Below are 16,666 nucleotides of genomic sequence, written 5' to 3'. Positions count from 1 at the left end.
CCTGGGCTGTCCCCCCCCTCCCCCCCCCCCCGTCCTCTCGGGCCCCTCCTCAACTGGATGGGTGGGGCCCGGGTCCGGGACCAGAGCTGAGCTGCTCGCTCAGGATGCAGGTTCTCGGCGGTTCGGCCACCAGGATGGCTCTCCCGCAGGCGGGGGCAGAAGGGAGCGGGGGCAGGGCTGGGAGCTGGTGGCGTTCCCCTAGGACCAGGCCCTTTGGGGCAGGAGGTTCAGGCAGCGGAGGAGGAGGCAGCGCCCTCTGCAGGAGGCACCCTCCTCCCGCCTGTGGGTCGGCACCTAGAGCCGGCCCGTTTGACCTGTGTGGATCGGAGGGCACAGGGACCCAGGCCACACCCCCTTGCTCGAGTCTGTTTCCTCCTCTGTGAAACGGGGAGTCTTGGTTGCCAGGGGAGACACCCCAACAGAAACCAGCTTAGCAGAAAGGACAACAAACAGCTCAGACAGCCCAAGGCCAAGGTCAACAACGGAGGGGGGAGGGGAGAGGTGCGGACAGGGACAGTCACACCTGGACAGGCTCCCTCCTCAGCCCCTCCCTGTCCTCAGGCTGCACCGGCCCCTCCTGGGGACACACAGAGCGGGAAGGCCGGTCAGCTCCCACCCCGCCTGCACCCTCCGCAGGGCCGGCCCGAGTGACACAGCAGAGCCCGGCTCTCCTGTGAACAGCAAGCGGGCAGCTCAGCGATGCTCTCGCCCCTGTATCTGCCCTCCTCCCTCCCCCTCGGCTCCTGTCCCCACTGGCTTCCTGTCCCCTCGCTCTGTGCGCTGGGACCCACTCCCAACAAAGCCTTAGGGCAGCGGTTCTCAACCTGGGGGTCGCGAACCCTTTGGGGGTCCAACGACCCTTTCACAGGGGTCGCCTAAGACCATCGGAAAACACATCTATAATTACATATTGTTTTTGTGATTGATCACTATGCTTTCATGATGTTCAATGTGTAACAATGAAAATCCATCCTGCATATCAGATATTTACATGATGATTCATCACAGTAGCAACATGACAGCGATGAAGTAGCCACGGAAATAATGTGATGGTTGGGGTCCCCACAGCACGAGGAACCGTATTAAAGGGCCGCGGCATCAGGAAGGTTGAGAACCACTGCCTTGCGGCATGGGCTTGCTGGGGGCTGTTTAGGGAAACCTGGGCCCTCGCAGGCTGTGTGACGTTGGATACGTGACTAACCTCTCTGTGCTTCCATTTTCTCACCTGCAGAGGGAGCTCTAATAACCTGTACCCCACGGGGTGCGGGGAGTTAGCGCCCAGCAGTGTGGACACCTGCACTAAGAGCCGGCCTGACCCTTTTATTACGGGGACCCCAGGAGGCTCTGGACTGGGAAGGGGGCAGGTCCCCATGAAGCTGGGGGATGGGCTGCGGCTGGGGACCCCCAACATTGGGGAGCTCTGGCGGGGGGCCTGGTCTGAGCCTGGGACCTCTCCGCTGCTGCCTGGGCTGGCTGTGTGGGTGCCTCCCCCAGGGGATGGCTGAGCCACCCCAGGCCTCCGTCCTGGCGAGAGGCCCAGGCGAGGAGTCGGGGCCGGGGCGGGCCGGCGCTGCTCGGCATGGGAATCGCACCGCGGGGGTGGCGAGCCGCCTGCTCAGCCCCGTGTCCTACTTAAACGCAAACCGGCCAGGCCGGGCGGCGGGAGGGAGGTGCACAGGGCGCACCTCTAACAGGCCGGGCCCAGGCCGGGCCCTCGGTGCCAGCGGAGCCGTTCCCCTCCCAGGCCCGGCTCCTCACGCCCGCGGGCACAGCTGGGAGGAGACGGGTGCCCAGAGAGGCTCACGCTCAGGAGTGGGGGGCTGCTCCCCGCCTCGTGGTGCTGGGAGCCCGGCCTTTGAAACGGGTGAGGAGGCACGTGACCCTGGTGCCACCTGTGCCCAGAGCCGTGCCAGGCGTCCCCATCCACGTGCCTCATCCGGTGACCCGGTCGTGCAGGGCGACGCCCGCGGGGCTGGGAGGTGCCGAGTCCCCAGCGAGCGCTGAGCTGGGGCCCAGGCTGCCCCGCCACGAGGGGGCGGGCGTGCGTTGGAGGATGGGGTGGCGGGGTCACCCTGCCCGGGATGGAGCCCTCCCTCCTGTCCTCAAGGACCCGTGGACGCCCAGTGCTGCGGTCACAGCTGGAGGAGCCGGCGGGTTCCTTCACGCTGCCACGCAGGCGGAAAACATTTTCCTTTTTCCAAACGGGAGTTTGAGCCCCTCCACAGGCCACTCTTGGCTGCTGGGACTCCAGGAGCCCCTTCTCTTTGTTTTAATGTATTTTATTGATTTTTTACAGAGAGGAAGGGAGAGAGATAGAGAGTTAGAAACATCGATGAGAGAGAAACATCGGTCAGCCGCCTCCTGCACGCCCCACACTGGGGATGTGCCCGAAACCCAGGTACATGCCCTTGGCCAGAATCGACCCCGGGACCCTTGAGTCCGCAGGCCAACGCTCTATCCACTAAGCCAAACTGGTCAGGGCAGGAGCCCCTTCTTTACGGGGGTCTCCCTGAGGCAGAACCAGACAGACCTTGACTCCCTCCGTGCCCCCCAAAAGGCACAGGGAGCCCCAGGGAAGAGCCCGGCCTGGCAGGTGGGGACAGTGGGGTCAGCCCCGCCCGGCCCTCCCTGAGCACCGGCCCTCCTGAGCCAGCACCTGTGAGCGCCTCTCTCAGGGCTTTGCACCCACACGGCCTCCCTCACCCTGGCTTCCCCGCTCACCCCGCCAGCAAGCCCTGCCGGACGCCCTGCGTTCCCATCTTTCCCTCCTCGGAGGCCTCCTCCCGCCACTGTCAGCGACACAGCTCCCCTCTCTCTCCCTTCCCCCCCCTCTCCCCAAGGACTTTCCCGTGGGGTCCGAGGTCTGACCACACGCTCGGGCAGATGTGTCCAGGCCCGTGTGGCCACGCGCCCATCTCTGGGGACCGGCACCCAGGTCACTGCTGAGGACGTCCCAGCCCGGCCGGGGGTGGGGGGGAGCCGCGTGCTGACGGGACAGGGCCCTCTTGTGTCAGGTGTCCCTGTGCCCGCAGGGCAGGCTCCAAGCTGGGGCACTGACGCTCACTCTCCCCCCCACCCCCCACGGCCACCACCACCGTGACTCACCTGCAGATGCGGACACACAGAGGGCAGAGCACGGGCTCCGGCCCCGCCGGGCACCTGCCAGGGCGTCCTCGCGTGGGTCCCTCGGGACAGGCCTCTCCGCGGGGGTCCGAGTGGCTTCCTGGCGGCGGAGGCTTTTCCGTGGATGAGGGCATGGGTCTGCGGGGAGTTTGGGGGGACAACGCGCCCAGAAACCCGGGTGTGGGAGGGAGAAGCGGGGGTGCGCCGAGTGATGGCGGGGGGAACGGTGGGCAGGGAGGAGGGCCGCCCGGGAGGAAAGGCAAGTTCGGAGCTTTGAGACACGAAGGTTCTGGGCCTGTGGTTGGCAGCATGACGGCCCCGGGGACGCCGTGTCCGGCCTCCGGCCACCACAGACCGGCGACGGTCAACTCACCTGTCAGAGGCACTTCCAGGCTGAGGGCTCCCGGGTGAGGATGGCCCGGGCCACCCAGGGGGCCAACGTCGCACAGGGATCGTATACGAGGGCGTGGAGGGCCGCATGCCTGCAGGAGAGGGGGCGATGGGCACAAAGCCAGAGAGAGAGAGAGGGAGACGGGAAGGGGGGGGCGCAGGGAGGAAGATGCTCTGCTGCTGGCTTTGGCGACGGGGACAAGGCCGGGAGCCACGGCGGCAGGCGGCTCCCAGAAGCTGGAGGAGGAAAGAAAGGGGCTTCGCCTCCCGCCCAGAGACCGCAGCCCCGACAACACTGTCATTCCAGCCCCCCGAGGCCCAGGTTCCAGCTCTGACCTCAGAACCGGAGAAAAAACACACGTTGCCTTAAGCCACTAAGTTTTTGGCATTGCCTCCAGCAGCCGTAGGAAATGATCCAGGGCTCGGGGCGGGCACGGTGTGGGGCTTGGGGCAGGCACGGTGTGGGGCTCGGTGCGGGCACGGTGTGGGGCTCGGGGCGGGCATGGTGTGGGGAATGGTGTGGGGCTCAGAGAGGGCACGGTGTGGGGCTCGGGGCGGACACAGTGTGGGGCTCGGGGCGGACACGGTGTGGGGCTGGGGTGGGCACGGTGTGGGGCTCGGAGCGGACACAGTGTGGGGCTCAGGGCGGGCACGGTGTGGGGCTCGGGGTGGACACGGTGTGGGGAACGGTGTGGGGCTCAGGGCGGGCACGGTGTGGGGCTCAGGGCGGACACAGTGTGGGGCTCGGGGCGGGCACGGTGTGGGGCTCGGGGCGGGCACGGTGTGCGGCACAGGGCGGGCACGGTGTGGGCCACGGGGACTCCCGGCTGCCCCACCGCAGGGGCCTCTCAGAAAGCCGGATTCGATCCCACACGCAGGATGTCCCCCCAAAGACACACACCCTTTAGCAGTCGGATCTATTACATTGTGAAAATGGAACGTAACCCAGCAAACACGGCCTTTACCCAGCGTGAGCTGCCTTTGGGGGGACTCCCTGCCCGCACCAGGCACGTGCTGGGCCCAGGGAGATAGTGGCCCCGGAGAGCGCAGCCCGGCCCTGGGTGGGGCCACCCCACCCCACCCGGGCCGGAGGCGGGCGCCCCTAGAGCCGGTTATCTCTCGCCAGCAGCCCGCCCAGGACCAGGGGGCGCCTGGCAGCCCCAGGCCCGTGGCTCGGCTGGAAAGGGAGTGACCGGACGGCTTGGGGCAGCGGTTCCCAGCGGGCAGCCAGCGGGCGGCAGCAGGGTCGTGCCCACTGCCCTTCCTGCGAGGGCCAGTTGCCCCACCCGAGCCAGAACCCCACCAGGGAGTCCGCCCAGCGGCAGCGTCCGTGTGAACGTCCGTGTGGATGTCCGCGCTGCAGGACACGCCAGGGCCCCCGATGGCCGGCTGGGCGCTGACGGGCGATACGGGCACGCAGCCGGGCACGAACCCACAGCGAGAAGGAACCTGTCAGAGCAGCGACCTGAACGGTCCCCACGCACGTAACAGAAGAGGCCCAACGCCAAGGAGCGCCGCCTGGGCGACTGGATGGATACGTCCGAGAGGCACAAGGAACCATTTTAGAAGCCAGAGGGGGGCCCCCTGGGGGCGCATGTGGGTGGGGGTGGCTTTGGAGGCGGGCGATGCTCTGACCCTGCACGGGGGTAGGAAGGGGTGCACTGTGGGGCTCTCCGTCGTACGCCGATGACGTGTGTGTGCTTCCCGCCTGTTCGCTGTATCGCAGCGAGTTCACGTGGAGAGTGTTCCTGGGCACGGGACAGGGCTGCCTGTTCTGCGGGCGATGAGACGTGGTGGGCGCTGGCCGGGAGTCAGAAGGCCCGGGTTCCGGCCTCAGCCTGCCCGGACGAAGGTGCTGCGTGAGCCTTTCTGGACGTCAGTTTCCTCGCCCCCCAAACGGGGAGGGTGCATGGAATCCAGGATTTTTCCAGAAACCCTACAGAAAGCGTCCACCTGCCTCCTCACGTATAAACAAATCAAAGGACTGAGACGGCACAGGAACTGGACGCTCCCGTGCGCGGACCTGGCTCCATGCCCAGCAGCCCGGCTCCCTGGCCCTGGCGCAGGGCAGGTGTGGGGTGGGCTGGAGAGACTGGGCTCCGGGAGCATTCGGTCTGGGTCAGGGTTCCGGCACGATCCCCACCTCCGTTGCCCGTGACCTCCGGCAAGCTGCTGCGCCTCTCCAGCCTCGGTTTCCCCACGGGAAACATGAGGGCGACGGTGCCCTCTGCTGGGGGGTGTGGAGATGCTATGGAAAGTGTCCGGCCCGCGGTGGGCACGGCGCTTGCCCGATGACCAGTGAGGCCCCTGCGTTGGGCAGGTCGTCTGCCGGGACCAGGCAGAAGACGTCTAGTGTTCTGTCTGGTGATCTAAGCTAAACAGAGGAGAGCCCTCTGCTCCAGGAGGAGCTGAGACCCCTCTAAGGGCCTCCATGCCCCAGAGGCCTCGGGGGGCTGGGGCCTGGCGAGGGGTCAGTGTCTTGGGGGCCTGTCTTCCCTCCGGGGTGGCTCTCCCAGTGCCTCGTGGACCTGCTAACGGGGTGCCAGGTCACGCCTCTGTCCCGTGTGGGACCTGCACCCCACTCTGCGAGGACTCTGGGGAGGGGTCCCGGGAAAGGGGATGGGGGGGTCGTGACGGGGAGGGACGGCTGGGGACACGACTGCGTGGGCACGGCAGCCTGGGGACGTTCCGGGTTCGGTCAATTTGCATGTTACCCTTTTATTATTAGGCTGACACACGCACCCACACGCACGTACGTTCCTGCAAACACAAACGGAAACACGCAGAAAAGCAAACTCAGGAAATCAACACCCCCCATCCTTTCATCACCCGGAGCAGCAGGTGCCCAGCCTGTCCCCACGTGTCCCCAGGACAGCAGTGCCTCCCCTGGAGGGGGGACCCCGAGCCCTTCGCACCAGCAGGGCTGGGCGGGGCTGGGCTCCAGGCCCGGGTCACCCTCAGGGGCCAGGGTCTAAGCAGCGGTTCTCAACCTGTGGGTCGCGACCCTTTCACAGGAGTCGCCTAAAACCATCGGAAAACACATATAATTACATATTGTTTTTGTGAATAATCACGATGCTTTAATTATGTTCAGTTTGTAACAATGAAATTGGGGGTCACCACATGAGGAACTGTATTTAAGGGTCACGGCATTAGGAAGGTTGAGAACCACTGGCTCTAAGGGGATTGGGTCCATGGTGGGTTGGGGTCTTGGTGGGCCAGGGTCCCAGGGGCCTGGTGTGTGTGGGTCCCGGTGAGTTGGGGTCTCAGGACACTGGGGTCCCCATGGGTTGGGATCTAGGTAGGCACAGGTCTAGGGGCCTAGGGTGTCAGTGGTTTAAGGTCTCAGGGGCCTGGGCTGTCAGAAAGTTGGGGTCCTAGGGACCTGGGGTGTCAGTGGGTTGGGGTCTCAGGGGCCTGGGGTGTCAGTGGGTTGGGGTCTCAGGGGCCTGGGGTGTCGGTGGGTTGGGGTCTCAGGGGCCTGGGGAGTCGGTGGGTTGGGGTCCTAGGGACCTGGGGTGTCAGTGGGTTGGGGTCTCAGGGACCTGGGGTATCAGTGGGTTGGGGTCTCAGGGGCCTGGGGTGTCAGTGGGTTGGGGTCTCAGGGGCCTGGGGTGTCAGTGGGTTGGGGTCTCAGGGACCTGGGTTGTCAGTGGGTTGGGGTCCTAGGGACCTGGGGTGTCAGTGGGTCGGGGTCCTAGGGAACTGGGGTGTCAGTGGGTCGGGGTCCTAGGGACCTGGGGTGTCAGTGGGTTGGGGTCCTAGGGGCCTGGGGTGTCAGTGGTTTGGGGTCTCAGGGGCCTGGGGTGTCAGTGGGTTGGGGTCTCAGGGGCCTGGGGTGTCAGTGGGTTGGGGTCTCAGGGGCCTGGGGTGTCAGTGTGTTGGGGTCTCAGGGGCCTGGGGTGTCAGTGGGTTGGGGTCTCAGGGGCCTGGGGTGTCAGTGGGTTGGGGTCTCAGGGGCCTGGGGTGTCAGTAGGTTGGGGTCTAGGGGCCTGGGGTGTCAGTGGGTTGGGGCCTGGGGTGTCAGTGGGTTGGGGTCTCTGGGGCCTGGAGTTCCGGAAGGTTGGGTTCCCAGAGGTTTGGGATCCCAGGAGCCCCTCCCCAGGCTGCGCCCCACAGACACCCGTCCCCCCTCCCCGTCCCCCCTCCCGCCTCCGGAGGCGCCCAGAACTGGGCGTGGGGCGCCGGGCGCTATCGCAGGGCCACAGCCACTCGGGCTCCGAGGCGGCGGCACTGGAGGCGCCCGTGACCGTGACCGTGTCCGCCCAGACGCCCCGCGCCCACGCGGCTCCGCGGACCCCGCCGACCCGCCCGCCCGCCCCGCCGACCCGCCCGCCCGCGCCCCAGCGGGAGGTGGGGGGGTGCGGGGAAGCGGCCGCCCAGCTTCCAGAAAGTTCCGGGCTCTGTGGCGTCACCGTCCCCGCGGAAACCGCCGCCCGCGCCTCATAAAAAGCCGCCGCCGCCGGGCGCCCCAGGGCGAGCCGGACGGGCCGCGGCCGTGACGGGATTGTGACGTGACGCGGCCGCGCCGTGACGTGGCCGTGACGCGCCGGGCCGAGCCTGACGGGACGCGGACGCGGCGGGAGGTGACCGGCCGGGCGGGCGGCGGGCGCGGAGCGGCTCCTGAGCGGCGTCGCCCGCCGCGGCGCGGGGACAAGATGGTGAAGGAGACGCAGTACTACGACATCCTGGGGGTGAAGCCCAGCGCGACGCCCGAGGAGATCAAGAAGGCCTACCGGAAGCTGGCGCTCAAGTACCACCCCGACAAGAACCCCAGCGAGGGCGAGAAGGTGGGCGCGGGGGCCTGGGGAGCGTGAGGGGGCGCGGGGGGGGGACGTGAGGGGGCGCCGGGGGGGCGTGAGGGGACGCGGGGGGGCACGGGGGGGCGTGAGGGGGCGCGGGGGGGCACGGGGGGGCACGGGGGGGCGTGAGGGGGCGCGGGGGGGCGTGAGGGGACGTGAGGGGGCACGGGGGGGCGTGAGAGGGCGCGGGGGGGGGCGTGAGGGGACGCGGGGGGGCGTGGGGGGGCGTGAGGACGTGAGGGGGCGTGAGGGGGCGCGGGGGGGGGCGTGAGGGGGCGTTGGGGGCGTGAGAGGGCGCGGGGGGGGCGTGGGGGGCGTGAGGACGTGAGGGGGCGCGGGGGGATGTGGGGGGCGTGAGGACGTGAGGGGGCGCGGGGGGGGGCGTGAGGGGATGTGGGGGGCGTGAGGGGGCGTGAGGGGGCGCGGGGGGCGTGAGGGGATGTGGGGGGCGTGAGGGGATGTGGGGGGCGTGAGGGGGCGCGGGGGGGGCGTGAGGACGTGAGGGGGCGGGAGGGGGCGTGAGGGGGCGCGGGGGGGGGCGTGAGGGGATGTGGGGGGCGTGAGGGGGCGTGAGGGGGCGCGGGGGGGTGTGAGGGGGCGTGAGGGGGCGCAGGGGGGGCGTGAGGGAGCGGGGGCGGCGTGAGGACGTGAGGGGGCGTGAGGAGGCGCGGGGGGGCGTGAGGGGACGTGAGGGGACGTGGGGCGACGCGAGGGGCGTAGGGGGGGGGGACGTGAGGAGCGTAAGGGGGCGTGAGGGGCATGGGAGGGCGTGAGGGGACATGAGGGGACGTGGGGCGACGTGAGGGGATGTGGGGCGACGTGAGGGGACGTGGGGCGTGAGGGGCGTAGGGTGCGTCGGGGGGGGGGACCTGAGGAGCGTAAGGGGGCGTGAGGGGCATGGGAGGGCGTGAGGGGACATGAGGGGACGTGGAGCGACGTGAGGGGCGTAGGGAGCGTGGGGGGGGGACGTGAGGAGCGGAAGGGGGCGTGAGGGGGCGTGGGAGGGCGTGAGGGGACGTGGGGCGACGTGAGGGGCGTAGGGAGCGTGGGGGGGGGACGTGAGGAGCGGAAGGGGGCGTGAGGGGGCGTGGGAGGGCGTGAGGGGACGTGGGGCGACGTGAGGGGCGTAGGGAGCGTGGGGGGGACGTGAGGAGCGGAAGGGGGCGTGAGCGGCGCGGTGGCCTGGGACGCGGCTGACACGGGAGTTCGATGCGGGACTCCTGCGGCGGGACCACGGCGGGAACGCCTGTGGGCTCTGAGCCCCCGGTGATGCCTGCGCCCAGGACGAGGGCCCTTCCTGGGGTGGCGGCGCCCCTCTCGGGCCGGATCCAGCCACGCCAGGAAACGGGGAGGCCCCGGTTCCGTGCTCACCTGCGCACGCGCGGGGCCTGCTGTCACCCGTGGAGGCCCCACGCCGCCCGCAGAGCTGAGTGACGGGCGGCTCGGGCACTGTCCCCGGCGGGCCTCCCCCCCCCCCCTTCCCGTCTTGCCCGCTTCCTTGTAAAATGTGCGCGTCCCGGTCACCCACTTTTTAAAAAAATACAGATATTTTTGTTGATTTCAGACTAAGGGAGAGAGAGAAACATCCGTGATGGATCAGCTGCCTCCTGCACGCCCTACAATGGGGATCGAGCCCGTAGCGCGGCCTGTGCCCTGACCCCCGTGACCTCCTGGGTCACAGGCCGGTGCTCCAACCACTGAGCCACCTGGCCAGGCGCCTGGACCACAGTTGAAGTCGCAGGTGACGCCCCCCCCCCCCCAGCAGTTGGTGGGGGGGGGGGGTGGGGGGGTGCGGATGCTGGGACCCAGGTACCTGTCTGCCTGGGCTCCTGCGGCTGGAGGCGGCGGGTGGACGGGCCGGCGGGAGGGCGGCAAGAGTGACGGCGGGTTTATATTTAGCCCCGGTGCCCTGGGTGGCGGTCACACGCTGGGTGCTTTCCTGGACGGCGGCTCGCAGGGGGCTGGCGGGCTCTCCCATCTATATTTAGGCGGCTTATTGTAGCTTTTAGGGTGACCGGCTCCGCTCTAGGGGTGCCCCCCCCCCGTCCCGATCCCCGTCCCATTCATTCAGTCGCCCGTTTCTGGGAAGCAAGCTCCTTGGAGCAGAGCGCGTCCAGGTGTCCGATTTCACGTCTCAGGAGGCGGCGCGCGGGAAAGCCGCTTCTTATTTATTTTTATTTTTGATATGTTCTCATTGATTCCAGAGAGGGAGGGAGAGGGAGAGAAACATCAACGGTGAGAGAGGATCATGGACCCTGGGGATGGAGCCTGCACCCCGGGCATGTGCCCCACCCTGGGGATCGACCCCTGACCTCCTGGTTCGTAGGTCGCCGCTCAGCCACGGAGCCACGCGGGCCGGGCGGGCGGACGGACAGCCGCTCTAATGCGGACGTGACCTGCACTGCGTTTTCGCACGTGTCCCCGTCACACCGCCCGAGCCGGGGTGGGCTGTGGCCTCGCGTCTGCGTCGCCCCAGAGGCTCTGGTGGGGATGTGCCCACTGCGGGAGGCTGGCGCGGACCCGGAGTCTGAACCGGGACCCCGGCCTTCTCCTTCAGTTCGGGTTCTGTGGGGGCTGCGTGCCCCCTGCCCCCCCCCCCACGTGGGCCTGGCGCCTGGGGTGCGGTGTCGGTGCAGAAGGGAGGACGGTGTGGAGGGTTCTGTGGGGGGAGGCGCAGCTTCGAGCGAAATTACTGTAGTGAAGGGGCCGGGGAGGCCGTGGGAACTCGGGTTGGAAACCAAAGGGAGGATGGAAACTCTGCTGTGAGGTCCCTAAGGAGAACTCACTCACTCATTCATTCATTCACTCACTCACTCACTCACTCACTCATTCACCCGCTCGGCAGGTGCCTTCTGTGTGTGTTGTCCTACTGTGTGCGGGCACACTGCGCAGACCTTTTCTGCTCTGTGTGTAGGTCTCGTCCACTCTGCCTGCCGCGGGGGGAACGTTTTTAGCTTCTTCCTGCTCAGCCCGTCACTGTATTATTAATGTCTCTTCAAAAATAGATGAAGGCAGGCCTGTCCCGCGAGCGAGCCGTGGGGGTGCTGGTCTCTGTTTGGGCCTGTTGTCCGTGTTGCTAGGCACCGGGCAGCGTGTCGCCAGGCGCTCCGTGTGGAGTCCCTGCCTCGGCGGCGGGTCAGGGAGCGCAGCCCCCCCAGGATGATGGGGCGCAGCCTTGGCTGTTACGCCAACTGGCTCTTGAGGTGACTTAGGTCTTTGCGACGATTTCACTGTAACTTTCAGGTTGAAGAATAGATTTTCATGGAAGTTTAAAAAAATCATTAGAGAGCATAAGAGTGCCCTGGCTGGTGTTGCTCAGTGGATAGAGCCTCATCCTACGGGCTGAAGGGTCCCGGGTTCGATTCTGGCCAAGGGCACAGGCCTGGGTTGTGGGCTCCATCCTTAGTTGGGGGTGTGCAGGAGGCAGCCGGTCCATGATTCTCTCTCATTACGGATGTTTCTCTCTCTCTCTCTCTCCCTCTCTCCCTCTCCCTCTCCCTTCCTCTCTGACATCAATAAAATATATTTTTTTAAAAAGAGAGCATGACAGTGCAGAGAAGTTGAGACTATAGAGGCCCCGCTCTGCCTCTTGCCGTGCTTCTCCCAGGACGAGCACAGGTGTCATCGGGGACCATCCTGGTTCTCGCTGATGTTTTATCGCAGACACTGTCCCCAGCTCTGCAGTCCCCTCGCCGTTCTCCTTCCCTCCCAGCAGCACAGTCACTTCATGACGGGCCTGTGGCCAATGATCCCCCCTGAACGGCGAGCTGGTCAGGCAGGAAGCTGGTGAGACTCCAGATCCAGTCCCCTCGCCCCCCACCCTCACCCCCGTGCAGGCCCCAGTCCAGGACCTCGGTTCATCCCGTCTTCAGTCTCGCAGGATGTCCTTGCCCGTGGGTTTTCTGGTTCGTTCCTTCCTTACACTTGGGTTCCAACGAGGCACTTCTGGTGGGAAGGCGACGTGTGGGGCTGGGGCCTGAGAGCCCTGGGGTGCGTCTCTGAGGGCAGCAGCGGTGAGGGGCTGCGCTGACCGGTGAGATGGGAGGGAGGAAGGGAGGGAGGGAGGCTCAGCCTGGCCATACCTGCGATCGAGGTTTACGCACAGCGTCTGCAGCCTGCAGCGGGGAGGCGCTCACACTGTGTCCGAGGCCGATTGCCTGCGAGTAGATGTCAGTCCGTCCCCAGCTGGGGAGCCAGGCGCAGGGCCCTCCGGAGTCTGGGGCCTCCTCCCGCTGCGGCTGGCCTGCCCGGGCTCCCTGCGCCCCAGTTCACCTGATTTTCCATTTTCCTGTCGGGGCCGCCGGCGTGAGGAGGGATTCCCTGCCCACTGCTCCCCCTCATTCTCTGCAGTGGCCCGTGTCCCACCTGGCGGGGAGCAAATGGACAACTTGGGGTCCAGATGACGGACGGACCAGCTGGTGTGGGCGGGGCAGCACAGGGGACGCTGCCTTCCCGGGTGGGTTTGCTCATGACCCGCCTCAAACCATCGCTCTCTCTCTCTAAAGTTCAAGCTCATCTCCCAGGCCTATGAAGTGCTCTCCGATGCGAAGAAAAGGGACATCTATGACCAGGGCGGCGAGCAGGCCATCAAGGAGGGGGGCCTGGGCAGCCCCAACTTCTCGTCCCCCATGGACATCTTCGACATGTTCTTCGGCGGGGGAGGGCGGATGGCCCGGGAGAGGAGAGGTGCGTGCCCTGGGCCTGAGGGGCCGGCACAGGCCAGAGCAGACAGACACGGTGTCAGCAGATGAAAGAGCTCCCGCTTGGCCACAGGCGGCAGGAGGGTGGGGTGGAGGGCGTCAGGCTCAGGGAGTCTCCACGCGGGTCCGGGCACGGCTGCGCGTCTGTCCGCGAGGAAAGGGCTCCTTCCGGGCCCAGGTCGCTTCAGGTCCTGCAGGGACCTGCCCTCAGATTTGTTTTGGAAACACAGCTGGAAACTCTGCTGACACCCATAAATGACTAATGAGCTCATGGCCGCAGGGGTATTGTGTCTCCCGGGCAGAGAGCCAGGGGACAGGGACGGGCAGGTGTGAGAGCAGCTGCTCCCCAGGGGCAGGGGAAGGGGGAGAGGGAGGGGGGCCTGACAGCCTCCCGTTGTCATGTCGCCAGGGTGGGACCTCACAGGGGACCCTGCGAGGCCTGACTAACCGGGGTCCTTCTCTCCCCCCCAGGCAAGAACGTTGTGCACCAGCTGTCTGTGACTCTTGAAGATTTATATAACGGAGTGACAAAGAAGCTGGCCCTCCAGAAAAACGTCATTTGTGAGAAATGTGAAGGTAAAAGCTTTTGAATGCTTCTCTAATTCTGATCCCTTAGATCTGCAAGCCGTGGTGACTGTTATAGTTCAGAGGAGGGCGATCCCATCTTCTCAGATGGGAGGCCAGGCAGAGGTGCAGACGGGTGGCCCGAGGGACACGGGTCTCGTCTGCACAAAAAATCACGGCAGTTCACCCAACGCAGGGGTCAGACAGTAAAGGGTTGCAGCCTTGAGGGCCATGTGGGCCCCGTCCTGACTGTTCCAGCTCTTAGTGCAAACACAGCCTCAGACCGGACTTGAGCGAGGGGCCATCGTGCGCTCCAGCAGTTTATTTACAAAACCAGCGGATGGCCATCGTTTCCCGGCCCTCGACTTGAATGTAAATGCAGTTAACGTAATTTTTTAAAATCTGGTTTGTCAAGAGCAGTCAGACCCACACCGTCCCCCACGCACTGGCTGAGCTGGGCAACCGCCCGTGGACGGGCCGTGTCCTCCGTGGGGTGGGAGGAACACAGGCAATGGAGCTTCAGTGACGAAGTCGGCCTGAGACGCAGATGTTAACATCCGGCCGCCATCTGCTTGGTCGGGACCCCCGTCACACCCCCATGGCTCGTCACGTTTGTGAACAGTCAGAACTCAGACCCCAGGAGGAGCGCGCTCACACCTGTGTCCTGTCCCCAGGGATCGGGGGGAAGAAGGGCTCCGTGGAGAAGTGCCCGCTGTGCAAGGGCCGCGGCATGCAGGTGCACATCCAGCAGATCGGGCCGGGCATGGTGCAGCAGATCCAGACCATGTGCATCGAGTGCAAGGGCCAGGGCGAGCGCATCAGCCCCAAGGACCGCTGCGAGGGCTGCGGGGGCGCCAAGGTGGTCCTGGAGAAGAAGACCATCGAGGTGCACGTGGAGAGAGGTGAGGCCGCAGCCCCGCCCGCCCCGTCCCGCGGGCGGCTCTCCTGGGCGGGGCGGCTCTCCTGGGCGGGGCGGCTCTCCTGGGCGCGCTGCCTGAGGGGCTGAGCGGGCGCGGCTCAGGGGAGAGTGCCTAACCAGCAAGGGTGCTGTTCCCTAGGCATGAAGGATGGGCAAAAGATTCTGTTTCATGGAGAAGGCGATCAGGAGCCCGAGCTGGAGCCTGGTGATGTCATAATTGTGCTTGATCAGAAGGATCATAGTGTCTTTCAGAGGCGAGGCCACGACCTGGTCCTGAAAATGAAAGTCCAGCTCTCCGAGGCCCTCTGTGGCTTCAAGAAGACGGTAACCACCCTGGACAGCCGCGTCCTGGTTATTACGTCCAAGTCAGGTAATGCCACCAGCGCGGGCCCGGGCGTGGTCCAGACCCCTGGCCGCGCGGCTGCTTTCGCCCTTAAGGCTGCTTGTGCTACACGAGTTAGTGACTCGATTCATCGAAGTTGAGAGTCACCATGGACTTGAAAATTGATGCGTTTAAAAGCTCCGCCACCTGTTTCCTGACGAGCCTTTCCCGCAGGTGAGGTGATCAAACACGGGGACCTGAAGTGCGTGCTCAACGAGGGGATGCCCATCTACAAGGCGCCCCTGGAGAGAGGCAGCCTGGTGGTCCAGTTCCTAGTAAGTGCCCGGCGCCCGCCCCCCGCCCTCTGGGACACGGCAGGGGCTGAGCCGGATGGAAGCCACACCCCCATCTTCCTCTCCCTCCCGTCCAGGTCGTCTTCCCCGAGAAGCTCTGGCTCCCCCTGGACAAGCTGCCCCAGCTGGAGGCCCTGCTCCCCCCGCGGCAGAAGGTGACCGTCACGGACGACATGGAGCAGGTGGAGCTGCAGGAGTTCAGCCCCAGCGACCAGAGCTGGCGCCAGCACCGCGAGGCCTACGAGGAGGACGAGGACGGGCCCCGGGGCGGGGTGCAGTGCCAGACGGCCTGACGGCGGCCCGCAGCCGCGGCGTCCTGTGTGCGTGTTCAGCATTCCCCACGGCTGAGTGTCTTTTTGGGTTTTCTTTTGGTTGTGACCTAAGTTATAGCTTAATTTATATTTAAATGTTCTACGTGTAAACCTCCTCTAGTCTGCACATGGAATCTGTGTTCACATGTTCAGGGCCCCCCGGGGGTGCCGGTGACCACGCCGGCGTCTGCTCGCAGTGGCTTTGCCGTAACTGGTCCCACGTACGGCCCGGCCCGGCCTCCGCCCCCTCCCTGCTCTCCGGCTGCGAACGGCCGTGTGAGTCTAGGTTCCGGCTGATCCTCGCGAACAAAAGCACACCTGTGGGCAGCGGGGGCTGCGGGCCGGCGTGGCTCCCGCTGCTCCGCACCCGAGGGCATGGATGGAGGGTGCGTCCGTCCCTCCGGGGAGCTGCCCGGGCCTCCAGCCTCGCGGGGACACTGTGTGCGGGGGACCGGGTGCCGCGCTGGCCGTGCCCTCACTCCTTGTTGTTTGTGGTTTTGACGATTTTCTGTTGACGTTTGCAATGCTCTCCCACCAAAGTGCTTCCTTGTCAGAAGGTGAAACCTCCCGGGGCCCGGGCCGAGGCCGGGGAGAACGCGGGGCTGGCCCAGGGCTTGGCCGCTCCCTGGATGGCCCGAGGGCCGGGTTCCCACCTCATCCTCCCAGACTCAGCCTCTCCCCGCGCAGCCATGAAAGGCTCCTGCTCGCCGACGTCTGGGGCCCACACTGACCGCTGCCCTGTGGGCGCCGCTGCGAGGGGCGGCCTGTGGGGGGCTGACAGGCGTTAACTCATTCCTCCAGGTAGACGAGGCTTACACTGAGGGTCACCTCGCCTTTAGCTGTACTGACCCGCTCCCTCCCCAGAGTCCCTAGAAACACCACCTTCTAAGCCGCTGCGTCAGCAGAGGCCACTGGGCACCCCCACCCTCACCTGGTCACGGGCACCGCGAGTGGCTCCGGCCAGGGCCCTCCGGGAGGTCGGCAGGCGGAGCAGTTTGCTGGCAGTGGACACAGAAGGGCCCCTGAACCCTGTGGTCGCTGTCAGGACGGACATGGGACCTTGTCTTCCACACCAGCCAGTGGACACCCGTCGCCGAGGGCCACGGCGTCACCTCCAAGGGCATCGCCACGGGAGGCGCGTGGCCGGCGACGGGCCCGGTCGTGGAGATGGGATTGGAGGGT

The 16,666-nt window shown here is 66.3% G+C and overlaps 1 protein-coding gene across 1 annotated transcript; it reads left to right on the top strand.

Annotated features, from left to right (window-relative positions):
- Positions 1–8,047: 8,047 nt before the first annotated feature.
- DNAJA4 (DnaJ heat shock protein family (Hsp40) member A4) lies at positions 8,048–15,600 on the top strand. The gene is made up of 7 exons (XM_081114902.1): positions 8,048–8,303; positions 12,821–13,001; positions 13,487–13,591; positions 14,254–14,481; positions 14,638–14,868; positions 15,055–15,155; positions 15,251–15,600. Exons 1-7 carry the CDS (start codon positions 8,172–8,174, stop codon positions 15,464–15,466), a joined length of 1,194 nt encoding a protein of 397 aa, XP_080971028.1. The 5' UTR covers positions 8,048–8,171; the 3' UTR covers positions 15,467–15,600.
- The last annotated feature ends 1,066 nt before the right edge of the window (positions 15,601–16,666 follow it).

This window comes from Myotis nattereri (assembly GCF_964212035.1).
Source record: "Myotis nattereri genome assembly, chromosome: 21".
In the NCBI taxonomy this organism is placed as follows: domain Eukaryota; kingdom Metazoa; phylum Chordata; class Mammalia; order Chiroptera; family Vespertilionidae; genus Myotis; species Myotis nattereri.
Note: the sequence above shows the minus strand (reverse complement) of the source record. Positions and strands in the feature narration are given on the sequence as shown.

Bases quoted from the DNA above. Each gene is read 5' to 3' on its own strand.
- DNAJA4 (XM_081114902.1), top strand. From the start codon at position 8,172: ATGGTGAAGGAGACGCAGTACTACGACATCCTGGGGGTGAAGCCCAGC. The intron at 8,304-12,820 runs GTGGGCGCGGGG...CTCTCTCTAAAG, and splicing joins ACCCCAGCGAGGGCGAGAAG to TTCAAGCTCATCTCCCAGGC. The intron at 14,869-15,054 runs GTAATGCCACCA...CCTTTCCCGCAG, and splicing joins GGTTATTACGTCCAAGTCAG to GTGAGGTGATCAAACACGGG.